At 39.2% G+C, this 23,179-nt stretch overlaps 2 protein-coding genes across 5 annotated transcripts; one reads left to right on the top strand and one right to left on the bottom strand.

The window, feature by feature from the left end:
• The first annotated feature begins 166 nt into the window (after positions 1-166).
• LOC147157120 (monocarboxylate transporter 4-like) lies at positions 167-7,659 on the top strand. Of its 3 annotated transcripts, none has more exons than XM_086065088.1 (6): positions 167-254; positions 3,692-3,948; positions 4,025-4,168; positions 5,403-6,010; positions 6,090-6,270; positions 6,573-7,659. In XM_086065088.1, the coding sequence occupies exons 2-6, from the start codon at positions 3,726-3,728 to the stop codon at positions 6,887-6,889; spliced, it is 1,473 nt and encodes a 490-aa protein (XP_085921214.1). In that variant the 5' UTR covers positions 167-254; positions 3,692-3,725; the 3' UTR covers positions 6,890-7,659. The 3 variants fall into 3 exon arrangements, with proteins under 3 accessions (XP_085921214.1, XP_085921215.1, XP_085921216.1); XM_086065089.1 differs by having other exon boundaries at positions 241-363; XM_086065090.1 differs by lacking the exon at positions 167-254 and adding an exon at positions 3,471-3,609.
• Positions 7,660-8,097: 438 nt separating this feature from the next.
• On the bottom strand, positions 8,098-22,892 carry csnk1db (casein kinase 1, delta b). Of its 2 annotated transcripts, XM_086064272.1 has the most exons (10): positions 22,467-22,892; positions 20,724-20,834; positions 18,932-19,080; positions 16,715-16,943; positions 16,426-16,596; positions 16,175-16,323; positions 15,704-15,842; positions 14,513-14,646; positions 13,958-14,028; positions 8,098-9,547 (listed from the first exon to the last, which is right to left on the bottom strand). In XM_086064272.1, the coding sequence occupies exons 1-9, from the start codon at positions 22,540-22,542 to the stop codon at positions 13,996-13,998; spliced, it is 1,191 nt and encodes a 396-aa protein (XP_085920398.1). In that variant the 5' UTR covers positions 22,543-22,892; the 3' UTR covers positions 8,098-9,547; positions 13,958-13,995. The 2 variants fall into 2 exon arrangements, with proteins under 2 accessions (XP_085920398.1, XP_085920397.1); XM_086064271.1 differs by lacking the exon at positions 13,958-14,028.
• Positions 22,893-23,179: the final 287 nt, after the last annotated feature.

Raw genomic sequence — 23,179 nt, 5'->3', positions numbered from 1 at the left:
CATGGCTCGTTAGAAGTGAGCAACGAAGCATTAAAAACATGAAAAGGAAATATGATTTGTAAAATAAATGGCGATCTTGATTTATTTTACGGTTAAATCAACGTAAAAATGCGGGGATCTTTTCGAGTGATGTAACTGTGACACAAGTCCCAGTGGGGTGTCCCATCAGCGCACCGCCGTTTATAAAACCAGTGACGACAGCACGTTCACATGGTCTGCATTGAGCGGCTCTCCGGTAGACAGCATCTCTCCAGGTACCGTGTGCGATTGTTTCCCCCCCCTCTTCTGTTTGACTTTTTAATATGCGTCCTTCATTTCAACACCCGACGTCAACAGTGAAATGATTTGTGGCAAAAGCAACAGGTACAGAGATTGACGTATTTTTTAAAAACGGGGTTGTAAAATTAGACATGGGGGATAAATGTGTTTAGAATAACCTATATTTGTCAATGTTCATTCTCGTTGCGCACTGTATATGGTCAAAATTACATTAAATTAGTGGGAAACGAAGTCATTACGTAAAAACATCAATTCAAATGTAAAAAATGAAATCGTGGTTAAGTGTGAATAACTGTGAAGAATTCTACAGCAATTCTATCCTATTTGCGCTAATCAAGGATTTAAAATTGAAAACATCAGTTGAAGAGAGACGCCGCGGTCCTCACGTACGCCAGCCGGGTTTACCCAAGCAGCATCCACGTGACGTCACACTCCTCTAGACACGTAAAACGAGGCAGCTGGAGCATCCCAGAATAGATATTATACTACCACTTGAAATTTGTCAACGTCGCCTAATTAAATATCCATCCATTATCCATTACATATATGTATATTATTCTTTTTTTTATACATGAAATGTAAAACAACTGATCGCGGTGTTTTATGACCTGTAGCAGTGGCGTCGCGTGGGTTGCTATTGACAGGGCAAGTGTAGCCGAGAGGCAAAATTAGCACTCTCTGGACCTCTTAACACTCTACACTGACTGTGATATATTGATGATGCATGGTTTGCTAGATGGTCAATGGTTGAGTTGACAGAGAAAAACAAATTTCTGATTGAGTCGTGTCACTCTAGAATTGGCCTTGGACAGCTTGAAATGATCATTAATGTAATGTAAAAGGAAATATTCTGCTACACCTTCCTAATAAAAAGATAATTTCATAAAAGAATAATCACCTAAACGTGTAACTGCTAGAAACAAATTGAATTTGGAATCATAAGTCGAGGAAAACTGTCGCACATATACATTTGAGTATACAGCTATTGTGTTAAGAAAATATTTGGTGGTAGAAAGAAATATAAAGTAGACACACTTGTGAGCTACGTAAAGTGATGTGGCCCCGGGACATTCATGTGTTAAAAAAGGACAAATATATCGATATACATGTAGTTATGTAGGTAGACAATAGACATGTATGCATAGACGCGTAGAAAGTTTTTACCCTGCAACTGTCTCTCACACTTTGTACACACAAAGCATGTTGGCATCTGGAGTCCTTTCATCTGACTGTTAGGGATGAGAAATGTTCCATTTGATAGCTGCTCCACGTGCGTGCGTGCATGTGTGTGTCCAGTGGATTGCAGAGAGTCTTAAATTAGTAATGGTGCTGATATTTCTTTGGCTCTGGTCAGAATGGTGGAGTCACACAGGGGTCAATTTGATAAGAAGGGAGCAATATAGGGTCTCACAATACTGAATAATAAAGAAAGGAAAAACTGCTGAATCTCCTTTCAGTTGAAGAACTTATTGCATGGTAGCCACATTATATGGTTATCGAAAACTTGTTAGGGCCCGAGCACAAATCAGTGTCGAAATGTTTCAGGGTCAAAATTGAATAGGAGAAAGTCAGTCATTTTGGTTTTCAAACAGCCATTTTGAGACAAATTCCAGCACTTGTGCTATAGGCCTTCTTTGGAAAAACTCCCACTAGCAGATTCGCCCAAATGAGCGTGCAGCTTTTTAAGTTTTAGTTGGTCTCACTATCAAAAAATTGCTCAAATAAATTTCTCAATACAGTGGTGAAATATCCAGTGTAAGGCATTTCACAAGGCGGACAAAAAGACTGAATGGGTCATTGTAAAGCTTAACCTTATAGGAAAAGTTGTCAAAATTGACTGTACTATGAGTCAGTGTATTGTACATAATTAATCTGATAAAATACCCAACAGGCAAGTACATAATGTTGACTTCCATGTTATTTTAAAATAAACACGGGAGCTAACTTTGTAAAGAGCTTCACATTCATAAAGGGAATTCTCTGAAAAACGCAACAAATTCAACATTGTCATGGTTTATTTTTGTGTGTCTTGCTCACGGTCAGGAATACAATAAAACACATTCCATGTAGACTTATCAGATATCAACACACGGTCCAACACATTTCATAACGGCTTCTAAACAAAGATACAGTGATAGCCAGGTATCATTGCCTGTTGTGCAATTTAGGGGTCAAACAGATTTCAAAACTGACGCTGCATTTGAACAGTCGATGGTCCTAATTGGAAAGTACATTTTAAGCCCAACAAGTTAAAATGTCCTTTTTTTTGTTGTTGCTGATATGATACTATACTAATACGTTTTATAGAACTGGAAGGAATTTGAAATTGTCCCATAGATACCCCTTTTTCACGAAACAAAAATATCAGAAAATGTTTACTACAGCCACACATGAAGAGCTATTTTCCAAAATAAAAGCCAAATTAAAAAAATAACAATCATGCAATGCCATTCCATTTGTGGAGACACTATTGTTGAAAATGTTCAGACGGGACTGAGCCAATGAAGTTAACGTTTGCTAAACACGATGAAAACACCAAACTTCTAGAGTCTGTCCAGAGGTTTATACTGGAACTCAGCATCAACCTCGGTTCGGCCGATCCTCCGCATAGTTGGCTTCATGTTGTTCAAAGGCTTCACATGGAATCTTATGATCTTCAACAAGCAGATGTTGGTATGGTTAAAGTGTTATTATTCTTCAAAGCATCCGCTGAATGCAGCTTTTGTTGATGCTGAGTTCCAATGGAGCCTTCCTTAGCTTTGCGTGATCGCCTGCTCTAGGAACTTAGCGTTTTCATCATTGGTATTGTATTAGTAGCAGGCCTTCCGCTGTGTTGTCAAGAACAGATCCTGTTTCGAGAAACTTGTCTGGATAGCGTCATTTGTACTACATTGGGGAACAGTGTGACGACAACAAAGTCAATTGGTTAGCCATGTGCAATGGAATGGTATACTTACAAAAAACACAAAGCTAGCAAATGCAGATGGTCTCTCGTCTGGTTGAATGGAACCCAAAATGAATGGATGGTAACTTTTGGAACACCCTATAAAAATAGTAATGAATACAAATATTACACTAATAGCTATTAAGAAACACAAATAGGAAATTGATTTTTTAAAAACTGCATGACTAAGGCTGTGTAGATATTAGAGTCAGTATGAGAACCCAGTGGCTAAGGAGGACGCCTCAGTAGGCTTGATAAGCTGACAACAGTTAATCACCCACAGAAGACGCCGTGTTCCCATATTAGCAATCATTTAGTGTTCTCTACCAACATTCCGCCATTGCCTCTAGCCTCCAAGTATACACAACGACTTAAATAGATCCCCTGTAAATAAGTTACACTCAACTGCGACAAAGAAAATTTAAATTATTAACGTTGTTATTAATTAAAATTTTTGTTTTTTTGCAGCTTCTGACTATAAACACATCAACCCGAGAACAGCATGGGGGGTGCAGTGGTGGACGATGGACCAACTGGGGTGAAGGCACCCGATGGCGGCTGGGGCTGGGCGGTGTTGGTCGGCTGCTTCGTCATTACTGGATTCTCCTATGCGTTCCCTAAGGCTGTCAGCGTCTTCTTCAAGGAGCTAATAAGGGAGTTTGGTGTTGGCTACAGTGACACCGCATGGATATCATCCATTTTGCTTGCCATGCTCTATGGCACAGGTAGGCACTTGTGACATGGCGTTGCATTGAATAGTGAGATAAACTGATGTGTTCTCACTGTGTGTACCCGTACTAGGTCCTCTGTGCAGTGTTTTGGTGAACAGGTTTGGCTGTCGACCGGTGATGATGGTCGGAGGACTCTTCGCTTCAATGGGAATGATTCTGGCTTCATTTGCAACCAGCATCATGCACATCTACCTTTGCATTGGTGTAATTACAGGTAGAGTTAGAGCAGACAACCACTAGCCTCTCCTTTAGGTACACCACTTTGTGTCAAGGCAAAGCTGGGTGAAACATTAGCTATGAAATAGTTAATCAACTGTTGCTAAACACAAATATGCATTAATAAAAAAGAAAAAGTTTATTGTTGTGCAGTGTTATGCATCCATAATTTTTTTTCTCATTATTATCTACCGGTAGTTAACTGACTACTCAAACTAGTTAACAAATTAGAACAATTTCTAAACTAAAACTACTAATATGACCACAATTGTACAGGACATTTTTGGATTTTCAAGCGTTCTAACTAACAAGTGTAACTGCACAACCTAGTGGAGAATTTCCTAAATTGCAACTACCTGAAACCTTTAAAATTGGTTAGAGGAATAAAAGATACAGATGGAGCTTTGGCCCATGTAAAAGTACATAAAATGTATAATTTCAATAAAATAATTTGTACATACAGAAATCTAAAATGGATTTGGGTAATTACCAGGGGCAGCTGTGGCTTAAAAATTACATTAAGTCTAACCGACAATTTGTTAAATAGTCAACTCTTGAGGTCCAACTACATCTCTTAACATTAAATATACTGTACCTGCTTCAGAAAAGAAAATGAAATACCTAGCTTATTTGTTCTTGTTGTGAAACATGAGTTTATGTCGAGAAAGGCAGTCACTCCAGCAAATGTAACATATAATGTGCTGACTTAGCTAGCTTGTGTAAGCTTTAACTCACTCTTTAGTATTCACTTTATATCAGCGTGTTGGGTTTTGATAGGAGTAGCAGTGATTTTGATTCTTATCCCCAACAATACTTACATGCTAAATCTGTCTTGAACAGATTAATGGCAGACAGATGGCAGACGGAACAATAGTCAAGTCTGAGGTCCAACTAAACCTCTTAACATTATACTATAGTAAGCTACCTGCTGCAGGAAAGAAAATAAAATACCTAGCTTACTTGTTCTTGTTGGGAAATATGAGTTTATATTGACAAAGGCAGTCACGTAAGGCAGTCATGTAACATGTAATGTGCTAACTTAGCTAGCTTGTGTAAACTCTAAACGTACAGTATTCAGTATTTACTTTCCATCTGTGTGTTAGTTAGGTTGTGATGGGAATAGCAGTGATTTTGATTCTCATTCCCAACAAATATTCAAAAACGTATTAAATAATAAGTTTTATGTAACGCTGTCATTTTGTTTCTGTAACGCTGCCCTCTTGTCTCGTCAGGTCTGGGCCTGGCATTGAACTTCCAGCCATCCTTGATAATGCTAAATCGCTACTTCAGTGAGAAGCGACCTTTGGCCAACGGCCTGGCAGCTGCAGGCAGCCCTGTGGCCCTGTGCTGTCTCTCTCCCCTGGGACAAATTCTTCAGTACCAATATGGCTGGAGGGGTGGGTTTCTCATACTGGGGGGAATGCTGCTCAACTGCTGTGCCTGTGGTGCCCTAATGAGGCCTCTCTTGCCACCAAAGAAACATCTAGAATTTGAGGATGGTCGTCTGAGAGCTGCAGAGGAGAAGAAGCTCCAGCCAAAGAAAAAACTGCTTGACTTCAGTGTGTTCAAAGACAGAGGATTCCTCATCTATACCGTTGCGGCCTCGATTATGGTGCTGGGCTTGTTTGTCCCACCCGTGTTCGTGGTCAACTATGCTAAAGGACTCGGCTACGAGGACACTACCTCAGCGCTGCTGCTCACAATTCTGGGATTCGTAGATATGTTTGCTCGTCCTCTGTGTGGAATCATTGCAGGTACGAAGTGGATGCGGCCAAGGTGTGTCTACCTCTTCAGTTTTGCGATACTCTTCAACGGAGTCACCGATCTCATTGGATCACAGGTAAAGGATGAAGGCTTTAGATCCGCATTTAACAGACAACAGTCAATTTTGAACACCTCTTTATTGTCTTGGAATTCAGGCAAACAACTATGGAGGTCTGGTGGGCTTTTGTATTTTCTTTGGCATGTCATATGGCATGGTGGGAGCACTGCAGTTCGAGGTCCTTATGGCTATTGTGGGAACAGAAAAGTTTCCCAGTGCTATTGGCCTTGTGCTGCTGATGGAAGCAATAGCGGTATTAGTGGGCCCTCCTGGAGCAGGTAAGCACATTCGGTCGGAATGTGTCTGTGTAATATTGTGGAGATGCAGAGGTGGCAAATCCAGGTCCAGAAATTAAAAACACTGCCACAGTTTGGCTTTAGCCCCAGGTGCTTGCTAGCTAGTTCCCTAGCTAGCTCTCATGGTGCTCGTTTACCTGCTATGTAACTAGCTAGCTAGCATCAATGGCTAAAGCCAAACTGTGGCAGGGTTTTTACTTTCTGAACCTGTATTTGCCACCTCTGACTACTACGCTTAAGAACAGGCATGAAAAAATGATGTTGGCTAATGTCCTCTCCTCCAGGTCGCCTTTTGGACGCCACCCATAAGTACATGTATGTTTTCTTGTTGGCTGGCTGCGAGGTCACATTGTCAGCCATTGTGATCGCCCTGGGTAACTTCCTGTGCATCACAAGGAAACAGGAAGATCCCGAGGCTAAGCTGGAAATGGCTGTGACGGCTGCGGAGAAGGAGAGCCTCCGCAATGAGATGGAGGGCCAAGATGAAAAGCGGGAAGTGGAAGAAAGGGGGAAATATAATGGCAAGTCTGCCGATTTGCATGCAGGGGGAGACGATGCGCAGACGAATGGTGGAGAGGAGAATACTGAAGCATCATTATAAAGTTGTTATGAAAGACACTGGATCAGTATCAAGAGGATATACAGAAATGCACCAAGCATTGTCATGCAATTTGTTGACATGCAAAGCTACAGTAGGGCAGTAAATGGCGTTATAACCTCAATACTGTACTGTATTTGTTAAATTTAAACACTTCAATTCATTTCTCTCAATTATTTTGCTTATACTCTGCCCACGCCACCTCATGAGCATTTCATGAGCTTTCTACCAAGGGCATTTTCCTTAAAGAAAGTAGTTTTGCAATTGTGTATAACTGCACTGCAGAGGACCACTCATGGCCTTAAAACGGATGATTTTCTTGGACTGGAAGGCCCGAGATCCATCTTTACATCCATTTTATTTTACTTTTAAATCACAAATACTTTTGTTGTTTAACACCATCAATGCAATTAACATTCAAGTCAACAACATTCCCCAAGCAAAGCTATATTGCCTATGCTGCAACATTTCATTTTTGCCCTTCATCAAGTTTTTTTTTTATAATACTTAATGCTGCTTAATGAATTTGCCTTGATCATTTCAGCAGTGAAGTAAACTTGATTAGTGTCCGTTTCATTTGTTATGTTGCACAATTGGAGTAATGACGTGTTGTCGGGGTCAATAGATATTGTGATGTCTGCTTTCTTATAAAAACACTATTGTGAATTCAAGTAACATAGCACAAGTGACTATGTTGGCTAAAGCAATGTGACAATATATGTTTCTTGCACTATATTGTATTGAAAAATAAATGATTTAGGTGTGTGTCTTGATGCGTCGAGTTTGAGTTACGTTTTTGTCCAACTGATCTGTTGTGTTAAAGTGCAAGTTTAAGATTGCTTATACATTTATGACAATATGTTATGTGACCTCACTAGTCTAAAAATGACATTCTGATTAATATTACATTTGTGGAAAAAGAGTTATGAAGCAAAATCCAGCTGTTTTTAATCCATCTCTGGGGGCGCCATTTTGCCACTTGCTGTCAACTGAAGATAACATCAATGTTGCTCAGGCAACTACTAATCACAGCTCAGCCGTTTTCTGAAGCTGAGCTGTGATTCGTTGTTACCTGAGCAACATTGATGTCATCTTCTGTCGACAACAAGTGGCAAAATGGCTGCCCCGAGATGGATAAAAACGGCTGTACTTTGCTGCTTAACTTGTATTCATTCAAAATGACCATTGCAGGCAGTCAAGGCACAAAAAGATACAAGGAGGTAATTTATTTACAATTTAGGTACACAAATACAGTGGCAAATATAAATGTGAGAACAAATGTTGCTGGCCCGGTTACTTATTTTTCTTCAACTGGCTGACCAAAGAAGTGTCTTAAATCAAAAACTACAGGGCAGACAGCAGAAAGAATGGCAGGGCATTATTTCAACAGACATGGCTACGCGCAGCCAGACATCCTCAACACAATTTAAGCCAAAACGGGGAGGGGGGGAAAAAAACACACAAACTGCTATTATAGCCTGCAAAAAACATTACCCCTTACAAAGTGTCATTTCAAATAGTGAACATTTTAGAGGATTGCAACATGAAGGCCATACTGACAACAGTATTCCTGCCTGACAGCCAAGTGTAGGAAAGTTGGCCACATTCAGTACAGCGCCTGCGACCAGCACTGCTCTGTGACAAAAAAGGTAAAGGGTCCGGGGTAGGGGTGACACACACCAACAAGTAGACGCTACACACATTTCTGGCTGCCTAACTTTGCTGCAGCAAGCTTCCTAAACCGAAGCATCAAAACAATGCTCAGACTCATCCCTAACTAGGAAGGAAGGAAATCAAAGACAAAAGATATTTACACATCTACATTGCAAATATTTCACAGCTTCAAAACAATACAAATAAGACGGCGCAAAATGTTTGATCTGTACACAGTGAATAGAAATCTGGTCAAAAGTGTCAAATGAAGCTCTTGCCGCCTTTCATAAAGTGCAGTTGTTTGGTACCACACTAAGAAAGGGAACAGGGCCCACTGAACACTGCACTGTGGACAAGAAATATGGATTTAAACGTTAAGGATACATAAACCTCCTGCGTCTGAAATACCAAAACATGTTTGGTACATTCAATGGATGTGTGTGCGTGTGTATTTATTTATACACACACTTTATCTTGATACTACACAAAAAAAGAGAAAATTTATTGATGAGCATGATTAAAAGAAGACATTGGGCCATCAATTGAGTCTGTAGACTCAATTGACATGAAAGCACTCAAAAGATGCCATGTTGGCCCTGTACACAATCATTGTCTTTAGACATGCTTAGAAAAAAAACGTGAGACCTGATTGGGGATGGGGCAGTGCAGCTTGTCCAGATATCTCCTGCAAAAGTGGACAGAAAACAGTCCTGAAGTCCAACACTCAGACCGAGACGACGACAAAAAAAAGGGGGGGGGGGGCTGGCCAAGGGTAAAGAGCTAACAACATAATGTGACAGTACTGCAAGCAGTCATTAAGGAAGCACTTCCAGTTAGTTGGTTGAAGTGGCTTCCTATGGTAGCTGTTGCAGTAGTAATTCAGAGTGGCAAGAGTACTATTAATGTCTCTGCGTCTCAGTTGGCGCGGACTGAACTGCAAGGCTGCGTGAGACTGGCTCATCGAGGACCAAGAGGATGGAGGCCACCATGCAGTGTGCATGACATCATCTACAGGAAACAAGAGAGAGGAAGGAGCGTCAGTATGACAAATGAAGGACGGCTGTATTGTTCAAAAAACACACCCGATTCACTATAGTGTCCTCAAAGTATACCAACATGAAAAATAGTGAGCAACAATATTCACCAAAAAATGAAATACATCCCATGATGCATTGCCACAAAATTGAAAAAAATATCTATTTTCCATTTCCCTTCATTGCGTGTTTGATTTTCAGAATGAGACGAATCCCTAAGTTTACGTGACCTCACGATACGAATGGACGTTCAACAGCTTTGCTTGTATTCATTTTGTAAAACACATCCATCTATAAACATCATTTTATCACAATTGAGTTATTTGTTTGTTCAATTATTATAGTTCCGCCAGCTGATGTCTATGCGTCAGCTGTGTTGTAAATACTTAATTTACTCGAATAATGGCCGCCACAGGTGTTTAAATTATCGCATTAATCATGTGTTAGCGCAGATTAGCACACTATTAATTTTGACCGCAGATGATCCTTTAGTTGACAGCAGATGGTTATGCTAAAGTTAGCACAGGTTGTTTGAGCAATAAACATAACTACATGCATTAAAGTGAAGTATTTAATAAATGTTTGCGTATGACGCTCAGAATATTTGTTCATGTCATACTTTTTTTCATTTTAAAATTATACAAATAATTAATTGATTACGAAAAAGAGGATGAGCGTGTGCAGTGGATATTTTTTTTGTGTGGAAGATGTCCTCATAACATTAATTGCAAAAAAAAATACCACATAACAGGTGCTCTTTAAATTTGGTGGGCAAAAAATATAGATAAATAAGCTTTTTTAATTAAGCAACTAATTGTGATTAATCAAAATTCCAAGAGTGATTAATCTGATTAAAAAAAAACGTTTGACAGCTCTAGTTTGTTTTCAAGTGCACATAATTGAAGGCGTTTATTGAAGTGGATGCCATATTTGGAATGCCACAATTTACAACAGCTCAGTGTTGATATTTAAATTCTCAGTATTGCGTAACTCAGGCTCCAATAATATGTTGAAGTGTGAAGCACTAGTACAACTATCTGGGCCCAGTTGTTCAATTCTCGGTTATTTTAACCACTGTTTAACCCCTTAAAAGGCGGTTAAATTCTTAACCCGCCGTTAACTAACCGGCCGTTAACTAACCGGCCGTTAATTATGCGTTGTTCAAAACACGGTTAGTCACGCTGTTTGTTAACGGCACTGTCAAAGTTAACCACGCTGTTTACGTCACTGGTTAGCACCGATATATCCCACAATTCTTCTTTTTGTTTACTTCCGGATCGGCGAAAGAAATGGATACTATCTAAACGACTCCTGGCACTCGGTGCAAAAAAATAAGCGTGAACTTTTCTGCTGATGAAGAAAACGTTATTCAATCAATGGTTGAAGCAATTTAGGAGTTTTTGTGAAATAATTTGTTTTTATTTGTTATTTAAAAAAAATTATACTTGTGTATTTTCAGTAAATATTTTGTGGATTATTTTTGCCAATATTTTTGTAGCATATAATATTGCATATTTGTCAGATTTTGTTTGTTATATTTTTGTCCGTTTTTTTTGTCTAACATATTTGTATTTTTGACTAATTTGTATTTTGGTGTTATATTTTGATAGAATAGTTTTGAATTATTTGTCTTTACATACATCTAATAATGTGTGTATTTTTCACCTAATATTTGTAACTATTACTAATATTTGTAATTGTTTTAAATTAAAATTGATTAAAAAAATAATTTATAAATTAAAATTAAATATTTAGCCGCTATTCACAGTGTTGTTGTCAGTTTAATTATTGACGTGAAAGCAAACAAGAAACATCACAGGTAACCTCTCTTTGGAATCACCTCCCACTAAATGTTGGGCAAACCTGTCCATTTTTAGAACTAGTCTTAAAAAACAAATTGTTATTCTTTCTCTTTTGACTCAGCATGAGACTTGGCATTGTATTACTGCTAAGTGGTAGCGTGTGCGTAACTCTTTATCAGAATAATCACCAATGTCAAAGTCAAAACCTCAACAGACTTTTTTTTCTTGCGCTCAACGGGCATCATGAAGGCAGCATTAAGCCACAAACGCAGAGTTAACCACACTGTTAAAAAGTTAGCGGTGGTCCTTAGGTGTGGCCGTTAAGTTCACCGTCGGTTAAATCTACTTAACCAGTGGTTAAAGATATAACCGAGTTTTGAACAACCGGGCCCAAGAAGATTGTGCTCAAATGTCTGTCATCTATTGTGAATAACATGTGCCATCGTGTTTAATAAATTACTGAAATTACTTTCAATGAAAAGTGTCTCGAAAGATAGCTGGTGGCTAGTGCCTCTCAATAGAAAAGCACCACGACGACGGCTTGGTGCGGTGGGACATATTCCATCCATCGCAAGCTTTAAAAAGTAGATATATTTTACCAGCTCAAAAAATAGGAATGTGTGTAGAAAGGTGCTAGCCTGTAGACATACAACATTAAAACCCAATGTCGCCAGTCCACCTTGGAGAAATACTGTCTTGTCATTAGGTAATTTGTTGTCTCTTATAAGAGCACTTGCTGTATTCTACAGTGCAGCTCATGGGGGCGGGGTGACGGGGAAACCATTTTGTGTCTGCGTGTGGAAAGGGAGCGTCAGGATGTAAAACAAACGCACATGTTCCTCTCGCTTTTTACTCAGGCGACACAAAAAAAAGCAAAATTCTTGGTCCGAAAAGCTTCATATTTTTAATGCGCATGATCACCACTTACGTGCAACCCTGATTATTATATATTTTTTTTTACAAACATTTACTATTAATTATGAGAGTATGACTTTACTACTGTGTAAAGCTTATTTGTGGTTACATCAGTGTCAGAGGATTCGTGTCAATGTTTTCCACTACGGTGCATCAATTTAACTACAGAGAGTCCTCGAGCTACGTCGTTTTGACTTAATGGCACCCGTGAATCGTCCGTAGCACCTTCTTTTTCGTTAATTTCCCACAGTAATCACGCCATTTTAAAGTTGCGTTGTTGTTACCTCCAGCAACGGACGTCCGTCAGCCGGTTGGCTCGTCATGCGCATCACATTTCCGTGTTTAAGCTTGAATTAGCTTACTCTGCCGTCCGCCAGCAATAAATGTCCGTGCGGAAACACGAAATATTGGTTCTGGCGTCTTCCGGGTCGCGCAAATATGTTTTTTTTAAATTACTGTACAAAGTATTTTGATGTAAATGTCGACTTTAACGGGGAAATCCAACTTAAATAGAAATTCGGTTACATCGCCAGCGTAGGAACGGAACTCCGCCATAACTTGAGGACTCCCTGTACAAAAATACAAAGTCAAAACATTTTCACATAATACAAGTAAAATGTTACCATCATGGAAAATTAGTTCACAGCCAGTAGGAATGTTTGCAGCCATCCAGTCATTACTCAACACATAGTGTGTCAAGTGCCGTTTACGTTGTCATTTTGGTGAAGGCATCGCGAGCACTGAAACATTTGAAATCCCCTTCCCTTGAAAACACAGAGCACTCCGTGTCTGAACAACTGGATGGCGTGCTTTCAGCCAGAACCATGAGGAAGCTTGAAGCTCAGATGCAAAACAAGTAGCTTTTAATCTCATGCAAGTGTTATGGAGTGAAAATCAGAGGAAGATGCAGGGACGCAGATTTTGGCAGGTAAATACAACATCAGAAACCCACAACTGCACCAAGCCACATTGGGGTGAGGGGGGTAGAGGGTGGATAAAGGTGTAAAGAGTCCATTTTGGGCCAGTGAGTTGTATGCGTGCCATTGATGTATGTGGCGTCAAACCAATGGTGCAAGCAACAAGCCACAAAGACAAAGCTGCTCAAAAGGGTTGTTGTTTTTCCAGGTCTGAGTAGACAATGAGGGGGGGAGTTACATTCTCGGACTATGGTGCACACTGTAATGCATTATCCAGACCAGTTCTCAGGACTGCAACCTTCAACTTCGGATCCCTCAGGCCTATGAGGTAGTGATGGGAAAATGAAGCTTCATGAAGCACTTGGAGTATTTTTTGACTCCTCTAGATGGTGCTCTTGGTTTAAAGGCTCGTGCAATAGAAATTGATTACATTTCTACTGCATCTTTAACTTAAACCAAGAGTGCCATCTCGAGGAGTCAAAAATTACTACAAGTGCTTCATGAAGCTTAATTTGTCCATCAATACTATGAGGTACCCATTTACTGACTGATTGACAATGGCAGCTTGATAAAATAAAATTCCCTTGCTTTATATATTTGATTACTACTACTCAAAGGAATAGCAGCGATTTGGGTTCAAGTGAAAAAAAAAATACATCTGGAAACAGGCGTGTAAATCTAAGGCATAACAGTGTAGAACTGGAAGTTGGATCAATGCATTCCTGGTGCTTACAGGGGTGTGCAACTCACCCAGTGTTGCCACGGTCACACAAGTATGTGGCGAGCGTCTACTTGGCGTGATGTTCGTAGGGAATGCTATTCTGAGGTTGGGGGAAGGCAGAGACAAGGCCCAATACGTCAAGTCAGAAACCTTGTCATGTAGTGAGCGCACTACTGGTTAAACAGACTAAAAGAGCAGTTCTTCAATACAAGGTCAATGTGCTGCACAAGAAGGTGGAGGGAACTCGGTTTAGGGGCCTACCATGTTTGCTAACATAGCAATTGATTACTACTACAGCAGCAGACAGAATTCAGAGACATGTAATTAATTGACTTGCATGACATGCATTTTGAGATTTTTTCCCCAGAAATTTCCCCTCAGTATTGATTCAAGGCGATCAGCAGCAACACAGCAGCGACCCGTGCCACGATTCACAGCGAGCAGGCACCCTTGTTCGCTTTATGGTTAGTACTCAAATAAAGACGGAAAATAACTTTCTTCCTTTGTCTATGGAGGGTCAGCATTTACATGGGATTCCTACTTCTAATCACAATGAGCGGAAATAAACTCAAAGCGTCTTGTACCTGTGAGGTGGACATGCGGGAGTTGTCTTGCCGTCCAGTGAGATCTGAGGAGGAGACGTTGACAGGGGCACCGCGGTGCAGTCGCATGCTGACTTTTCGCTCACGCTCCATGCCAGATGCTTGGCGTGGGGAAGCTGGAGATTGCAGGGGAGGGACTTCAACAATTTTCAAGTAACGATAAACAAGTTCAATGCAGCCTCAGTCTAAACACTGATAAATATCGTGTTTGTGGAATATGAATTAAGCAGTAAAATGACAAATCCACCCGTTTTTATCCATCTCAGGGGGCAGCCATTTTGCCACTTGACAACTGAAAATAACATCACAGTTGCTGAGGGCTCAAGTAATGACCAATCACAGCTCAGAAAACAGGTGAGCTGTTTTTGGTCATTACCTAAGCAACTATGGTATCATTCTCAGCTGACAGCAAGTGTCAAAATGGCCGCCCCCTGAGATGGATAAAAATGGGTGGGTTAACTCATTCAAGCCCAAAAACGAGTACATATGTTTTTTTTTAATACTTTGTGCTTCACTCCCAAAAACATATTTATACAAGTTTTATGTTTTTTTTATGCTAGAGCATACAGAAGGCTTTGATGAAGCTTGAAGCAATGGTGTGTGTGTGTGTGTGTGTGTGTATATATATATATATATATATATATATATATATATATACACACACACACACACACACACATATAAAACATCCAGCAGGTGACAGCAGAGTATAAGAGATCAGCCAGGGCCATGTTGCAACAAGCTTTTTTTGATAATGTTTTCACCAGGACTGTGAATGTTGATGAAACTTAGCTATATTCTAATGCTAATTGCTGCAAAACGGAAACAGACACAAATATACTTTTTTCCTGATGAAAGAAGAGACTCTAATCTTTATTTTGGTAGGTTCCATGCTTTTATAGCAATAGAACACAATAGTCTGTGGGCCTTACAAAATCAGTCAAAATCCATCCAATAAAACAGCCGGGAGCGAAGGGGGTTGCTTCAGTGAAACTGGCTGGGAGTGAATGATTTAATTCATATTCCACAAATGCCACGTTTAGACTAGTGAGGGCACAATGGCGCATATGAAACATTATTGTAAAGATTTTTGGGGGGGTTGACTTCCCCTCTAAAAAGACTTCACTGGCTAGTGTGAACGACACTAAAGTTACCAAGTGATCATTTACAAACCTGGGGCTCCATCTTGGGCTCCCCGAGGTCGTCCCGATGCAGCAGGTACTGCTCTAGTCGCCGGGGTCCTGCCATGTCTCAGCCTGTCCTCCCGGTCGCGGCGTTCTCTCTCTGCCTCCTCTGCTGCACGGTTGGCACCCTGTTCAAAACAACAAACGTCAGAACAATCACACCAATAAAACGAGGCCATGAACAGACCATAATTAATACTATTACACTTTGGTTTTTTTACAATTAGTAATAATACTTTGTTAATATAAAACATTTGTATATTGAGAAAACTGTCACCAAGCAAATCTGTTATTGAATCTTAAACTAAAACAAAAGCTACGCATTATAATCCATGCGACATTTGCTATCTTTGGCACAAATGAAATATTGCATTGGCAGGTTGGCCGCACAGTTTAAAGGAAGCAAATTATCTTTTTTATCCACAAACTATTGCAATAAAGTGGCTGAAGCAATACTCACAAACTTGAGCATATTCCAGTCAAACACATAGTCATAAGAGAATCCCTGTCTGTGAAAAAGGTTCCGGAAAAGCTGTCGTAGGTATGAGTAGTCGGGCTTGTCATCAAAGCGGAGGGAACGGCAAAAATTCAGGTAGGTCGCAAATTCAGCTGTAACAGAGCCAATACATTCTATCAGCGGAGACCTCATTGCTTCACTTAAAAAACAAACAAACAGGGCAACCATGACATGGGTACAAGAAATTGACTCACATGGGTATCCCTTGCATAGAATCTCAATGGGAGTGGACATTTTCTTCTCACTAATGCGTTCATACTTTTGCCTCTTGGTGGCAGCCTTGAGGCCTTGCCAAGGCAGGGAGCCCAAGTTAAAATACATAAGGACGTAGCCCAAGGACTCCAGGTCGTCACGCCTTGACTGCTCTGTAGAAGATGAAAAGAGAAAACAAAACAAATGGGTGTTCACCTTCCAAATCCCTTTCAGACAAGTTCAAGCATGTTCACATGAAAACAAGCCTATTCTATCTGCGTGAGTATGTACCAATCCCCAGATGGGTGTTGATGGAGGCATATCTTGCAGTTCCAGTCAAGTTCTTGTTCTCGCGGTAGGGGATGTGCTGGTGAGTGCGGGCGTCGCGATATTTTTTAGCCAGGCCAAAGTCGATAATGTAGACCAAGTTGCCCTTTTTGCCGAGCCCCATCAGAAAGTTGTCAGGCTTCACATCTCTGTGGATGAAGTTCTTGGAGTGAATATACTCAATGCGACTGATCTGTAGTGGAGAAAGGAGGACATTATATTAACATTGTGTTAAAAATAAAATTTGTCAGCGCAGGGCAAAGAGAAAAAATATATAGGCAAACTACTGTCAATTTGTCTCCTTTGCTACTACAGACAATCCATCAATTCAGTTAAAGTAGAAGTTTCTTCCTATTAAGTCGGATTCATTATGCAATAACTACCAAGGCAATTTTCCACAAGACTTGTTTGAACATGATCCACAGAAGAATGCACTGAATTAGGGAGTCACACCTATGTAAAAGTAAGTGTGCACACCGTATCTGTCATGCAAAGAATATGTGCAGGACTTGCCATTTAAGCGGCTGTTAATGTAGATTTTCTAGTAATATGGTTTGCCCCCAGCATGGGTGAAGATATATTTACCGGAGATGATTTAAGACACAATGATGCCAATAATAGTTTTGACACAACTGGGAAAAAAGCAGCATGTGATTACCTGGGCAAAGTGCTATGAAAAAAACAGAACAAAAAGAGCATCTCTATGATGGTTGGTACTAGGAGTGTTAGAAAAAAATCGATTCGGCAATATATTGCGATATCACAACGCGCAATTCTCGAATCGATTCGATATGCGGCCGAATCGATTTTTAAACATCAATTTTTTTTATGGGAACATTCATCAAAGCGTCTTTCTTAGGGTTAGGATTCACACATGGAAGAATGTTATATTAAGGGAACATTAAGCCTTAATATTTTATTTCAGTGCTGTTTAAACACGAAACAGAATGCAACCTGTTTGTTAAATGCAGTGGCTTAGTTACAAGCCTGAATTTTCAGATAAATAAATACATTTTCCTACAAATCTGTACAAGTTTACTGATTAGTATTTTCTAAATTCGAGTTAGAAAAAAATCGCAACAATCAATTCATAGATTCGTATCGGGATTAATCTGTATCGAATCGAATCGTAACCTATGAATCATCAGTTGGCTTTGATATTGGGCTTTGTCAAGTACAAATGACAATGTTTCTTCGAGTTGCAATTCATTTATTGATTATTTTTTAAATGCGTGTTAATATATATATATATATATATATATATATATATATATATATATATATATATATATATATATATATATATATATATATATATAAATATAAATATAAATATAAATATATATAAATATAAATATAAAGGGCTGTCCTCAAATCAGTAGAGAATCGAAATGAGATGCCGTAAAAAATGAATCCTACATCACAATTTTTTTTATTTGAGTGGGAATGAATCATAGCATATTGCTGTGTGTACTAGCGTCACAGGAATGATTGAATGGCAACGTGGGTGACGTATGTACATTTGTGGGGAGTGCACAGCGTCGTGTGACATGTGCACTTTGCGACCCAACACCCGAAAGTGTTTGCATGTGCACGACAATGTTTGCCGGCTAATGGTCATTATATTAAACTGTTAAGTAATTAGTCAGTAAAGCTCATCTCGGCAGTGTATCAATGCCGTAACAATTTTAGTTTTGTGGCAAAAGTACTAGTAACCCATTCGAATGAATTTGGGATTCAGTGGTTAAATGGTAAACGAATATGGAAACATACATTTGTCATATGTGTTAAGGGGTTTCACAGCCTTAAAACATATCATAAATGTAAAAATAAAACGTGGATTTCATCTATTGTGGGTATTTTAGGGAACGATAAAGGCGGGAACACTATATATTTGCTCTGAATGTTGGACTAACCAGAATAAACTGGCCTTTGTCATGTCAATTTCCACTGATACAATATGTTATTTAATGATATCAGTGTAAACATTATAAGGTCAATCAAAAATATACACTAAACTATACTACTCTACTGACCGCTTTGGGATATTTTGCAAAGTTATCTCTTATCCTTCATGGTTGAGATACTAATGGGAAAAAAAGACGACTGTGTATGCTAATATTGAATAAGGCCATGACAACAGACACAAGAGAGAAAATGGTACAAGGGAAGTCCTCTCACCATCTGATCAGCAAGGAGGAGGACTGTCTTGAGGCTAAACTTGCGGGAGCAAAAGTTGAAGAGATCCTCTAGGCTGGGTCCCAGCAGCTCCATCACCATTACGTTGTAGTCCCCTTCTGCTCCACACCATTTTATGGTTGGAATACCCACTACAAGCACAATAAAAGGACATCATTGTCTAAAACATTTAAAATTCTGTGCAACTCCTGTCGTCCACTCTTGGCCGTGCGGCTGCACAAAGTTGTGCAAAAGTGTCTTGATTCTGAGCCTAGAAAGTTAGGGGTGGGCGACTTTGCAAAAAAAAAAAAAATATATATATATATATATAGTTTTTTTTTATAAAATCACCATTTCGATGTTATCCCGATTGCTTTTAATTAAATAATTTAAATTAGAGTAGTATTGAATAAATACTAGGCTAGTAATGCTATTAAGGTTTATTAGTTTGTGAAAATAAACACTAATAATAATAAATACCTTTTGTAAAGAAAAATATTAATTATAAAGCAGCAAAATAACAGTTCTGTAAAAATAAATAAATAAATAGTAAATAAATAAATAAAAAGAGTTCTGTTTTCATGTAGTGTATTCAAAACATTGAATGTCTTAAAGTGCAAAGAACTTGGCTGGTATAAAGTCAGGGTAAAAAAAAGAAAAGGAGAGAGCGTAGAGGGGAGCATGTAAACACAAAGTTAAAACAAACTGCGGATGGCAGCAAAGTAAAAAGCACCTTTTTAAAATAAAGGTCAATATTGTAACAAGTTAACAACTCTTGTGAGTGCATTGCGGGTTATATAGTTTCCGATTGTCTGAACGGGCCTTGAATGCAACACAGACTTTGTCTAAGCTACGCACGTTTGCGTGTTGTGTTCTGGCATGGTCAGGTAACATTTGCAAATTGGCATTAAGGTGTTTGTTCGCCGTTTGGCCTGATCATTTCACAACCGCTACAGGTCACTTGTAAAAACAAATAAAAACCCTGTACATTTTGTATTTTTTGCGCCACTATTTCTCTACAATTTGCATAAATGCATGTGAGGAATGTCGGTGTTTGGGGAAAAAACAACTTGAACGCTTCTGTGACGGTCGGCCGTTTTGGAGGCGCAGGTATGAGCTGTTGTCGCTGCTAGCTATTAGCTTGGCTCTCATTGTACTATGCGAGCCGCTGCAGTTTCACTTCGTAGTGTTGCCGTATTCATCATTGCCTTGCACACTTTGCATATGATTTTTGCCTGCTATTTTTTGGTACCCTTAATTGGTGATTGAACTTGATTACAGAATGAAGTTGTGTTGTTGACATCAGTACTAACAGTTTCTTAGGGCAAACAAAGGGGCATCAACTAAGCCGCGACAAGTTGCCAGGAACTCAAAATAAAATCATTTTGAGGCATTGATCTCCATACAATTGGTAAGGCAAGGTTTGTACTGAAGTTGGCCTTCTCACCGCGCTGGCGGCTTGTACTGTCATGCATTGCATAAACAATTGTTGCTGTGGTTGGCTTTACTACATCTACATGTAAATAAGCGGGTATTTGAGGCAGCAAAAATGCCTCAAGAATTGTTTTTAACTGAGGAACTCGAATTACTGGAGGACTTGTTTCAGCCCTACTATCATTCAAAATGCATCATTTCCTTGACAACTTTCCTATTAAACAGGGTTCTGGCACCATCTTGAGTCATCTTTGGGGATGAATATAAGCCTGAAATTGAATTTTTCATCAAACATCTGAGGAGAGGCTCCACAAAACAAAAAATGCCGAAAGGTGAATTTAGGAAGATTCCACTACTTTACCTCCTCCTTGCATCATTTTGTAGATCTTGCTTTCGATGTGGAGTTGGGGGTGCTTGGTCTTCACACATTCCAACTTAATGGCAACCTCTTCACCCACAGAAATATCAGTGCCTAAAAATAAAAAATATATATACAGACATACATTGTGAATACAAAGTATTTTACAACATCTGCATTTGCATCGTTATAATTACGGAATGATAATCTTTTACAATTATGCACAAGCAGACTACATATATAAATAGATAAATACCAGTTCAATAAGAAATACTGGATAATCACATAGCAAGCTATGTATGTATTTAAACTTGCCTCCTTTTATAATAAAAGTTTCAACGTGAATAATTTGAAAAAACTGCCCTCTCTCACTGCTGCACAAGTCTGTTAAAAAAAAATACTGTACACGCGGGCAGCTTGCCAAAGCATAATCAATGTGTGGGAACAGATGACCATCTGATTTTTGATTACGTTTTCAACGAACGCCCTATACTAAAAGTCACGACTCAATAGTAAATATGGTGAGTTTATAGATCTGATTGTAATGGTATCGACTCAGTTTGTCCAGTCAAATGGACTACCACACTTTATACAATTTGAACCTTGACAAAAATGTTCTCGGAAAAATTTGCCAAAAAGCTAAAGACATCTAAGGATTAACGCCCCATGTGTTTTTCTTATGACACCACAGAATGATTTCCCCCCATAAAAAAAACAACTATTAAATAAACAGACTTTGTCCAATTAGAAAATGTGTCAAAACAATTCAAATACCATATTATAATATTCAAACTTGCAACAGTCAGTGCCCTACCCATGAACACAGGCAGTGCAGCCCTTTTGAAGCTTGCATGATGAGTAATCAACGCAAAAGCCTGCAATCTTTATTGTCATGTTAAACTCCTGTTGGCTGCCATGTCATTTCCCACCCAAGTCGAGGCTCAATGACGAATTGATCAATTCTGATTAACATACAGTTGCTTTTACGTTGCTAATCATTCAGGGATAAAGAATGATTAGAAAGACTTGAATGAGATGACATGCACGCATTGAACAAAGACCTCCAAGTCCACTGAAAGACGAAATGGTGACAGTTGACAGATCACTGAAATTAAGTGTATAATACGATTAAAGCGCACACACACACACACAAGGATCGTGTTACTAGAAAATGACGTTATAATGTGAATATGCGCGCTTGGAAATTCGAGTCAACGAACTGAGCAGCACAGCGAGAAAGATGAGACTGTGGCCTTCGCTGTGCCGATGGCTTATGGGGGTTGTATTTGTATTGTGTAACTGCGGCCAACTGTTTCTCGACTGACTCGAATGAAAACGAGAAGCTTGTAGCAACGGGTAAACAACAGGAACTTCTGGGTGGGTCTTCTTCAAGCACAGCCCAGAAGTAGGCTTCATTGCAACATTCGTTTTACGTAATATATTCCAGTTAAACAAGCCGACCAGCTAAGATTCCCAAATGTGCTCTTAAATTCCAACAGTCACTCGATAATTCGACTCAAACGCTGTTTTCTAACAACAATAACATTTCCGTTGGATTATTTGAGTTAGAGATGAAAACTAGATCTGATGCTAGCTAATCGTAGCTGATCTTAAAACAAAGGTTTAGACTAGGGATAGTGACGATGGCTCTTGAACCAGTGACACGTCGTTAAAGGGGGTACCACGACAATAATGAACACTAACAACCAAGTTGAAAACACAAACATTGAAGTATATTTGACTTACCTAAATAGATGTCACCGAACGATCCACTTCCGATTTTTCTGCCTAGTCTGTATCGGCTTCCCACTCGAAGTTCCATTTTGTCGATGACAGAATTAAACGTTACCTTCTTTAAATACACTCAAGTGTCCACCTTTTCTTTATTTTAACACCTTCCTTAAGTGGTTGACAACCCACTCTCAATTCTTCTCTCCACGGAATCGGTTTCTTCTGTACAATCCAAAATTCACCATCCCTTTTCTCCTTGTCCGAGAGCTGAAGACGTATAATTTTGGTATCAATCGATAGCGTAGAACACGTAGTTAATGTTCTCTACGTTTGAAAATTCATTTTAAACAAAAAACGAGAGGATTGGGATGGATTTAAACCTTAACCAGCGCTCGTCCAGCTTCCCCTAATCGTGAGACTCGGGTTTTTTTTCGTCACGAAAGCGGGTTCGTCAATGACGTCACTTCTCCTAGCAACCACTGGCAGATTTGGAAATTACCCAAATGTGTGTCGGACTATTATATTGACTATTTACCAATTAGGTTGCTTCATATTCTATTTATTAATATCATAAAAACATTTATAGGTGGCTTTATAATCTGTACTTAAATTAATTTAATTATAAGAATAAAAAGTGGATGATTGGCATGGTACATTTTAATTCGTATAAAAAGTAAGACTACAAGCCTCACTAAATCTTAAACAACATGGTGATCAAATGCGAATTT

The sequence above is a fragment of the Leptonotus elevatus genome, chromosome 20 (assembly GCF_054856555.1).
Source record: "Leptonotus elevatus isolate MCC_2025b chromosome 20, RoL_Lele_1.0, whole genome shotgun sequence".
Taxonomy (NCBI): Eukaryota; Metazoa; Chordata; class Actinopteri; order Syngnathiformes; family Syngnathidae; genus Leptonotus; species Leptonotus elevatus.
This window is presented reverse-complemented; position numbering and strand designations above follow the sequence as displayed.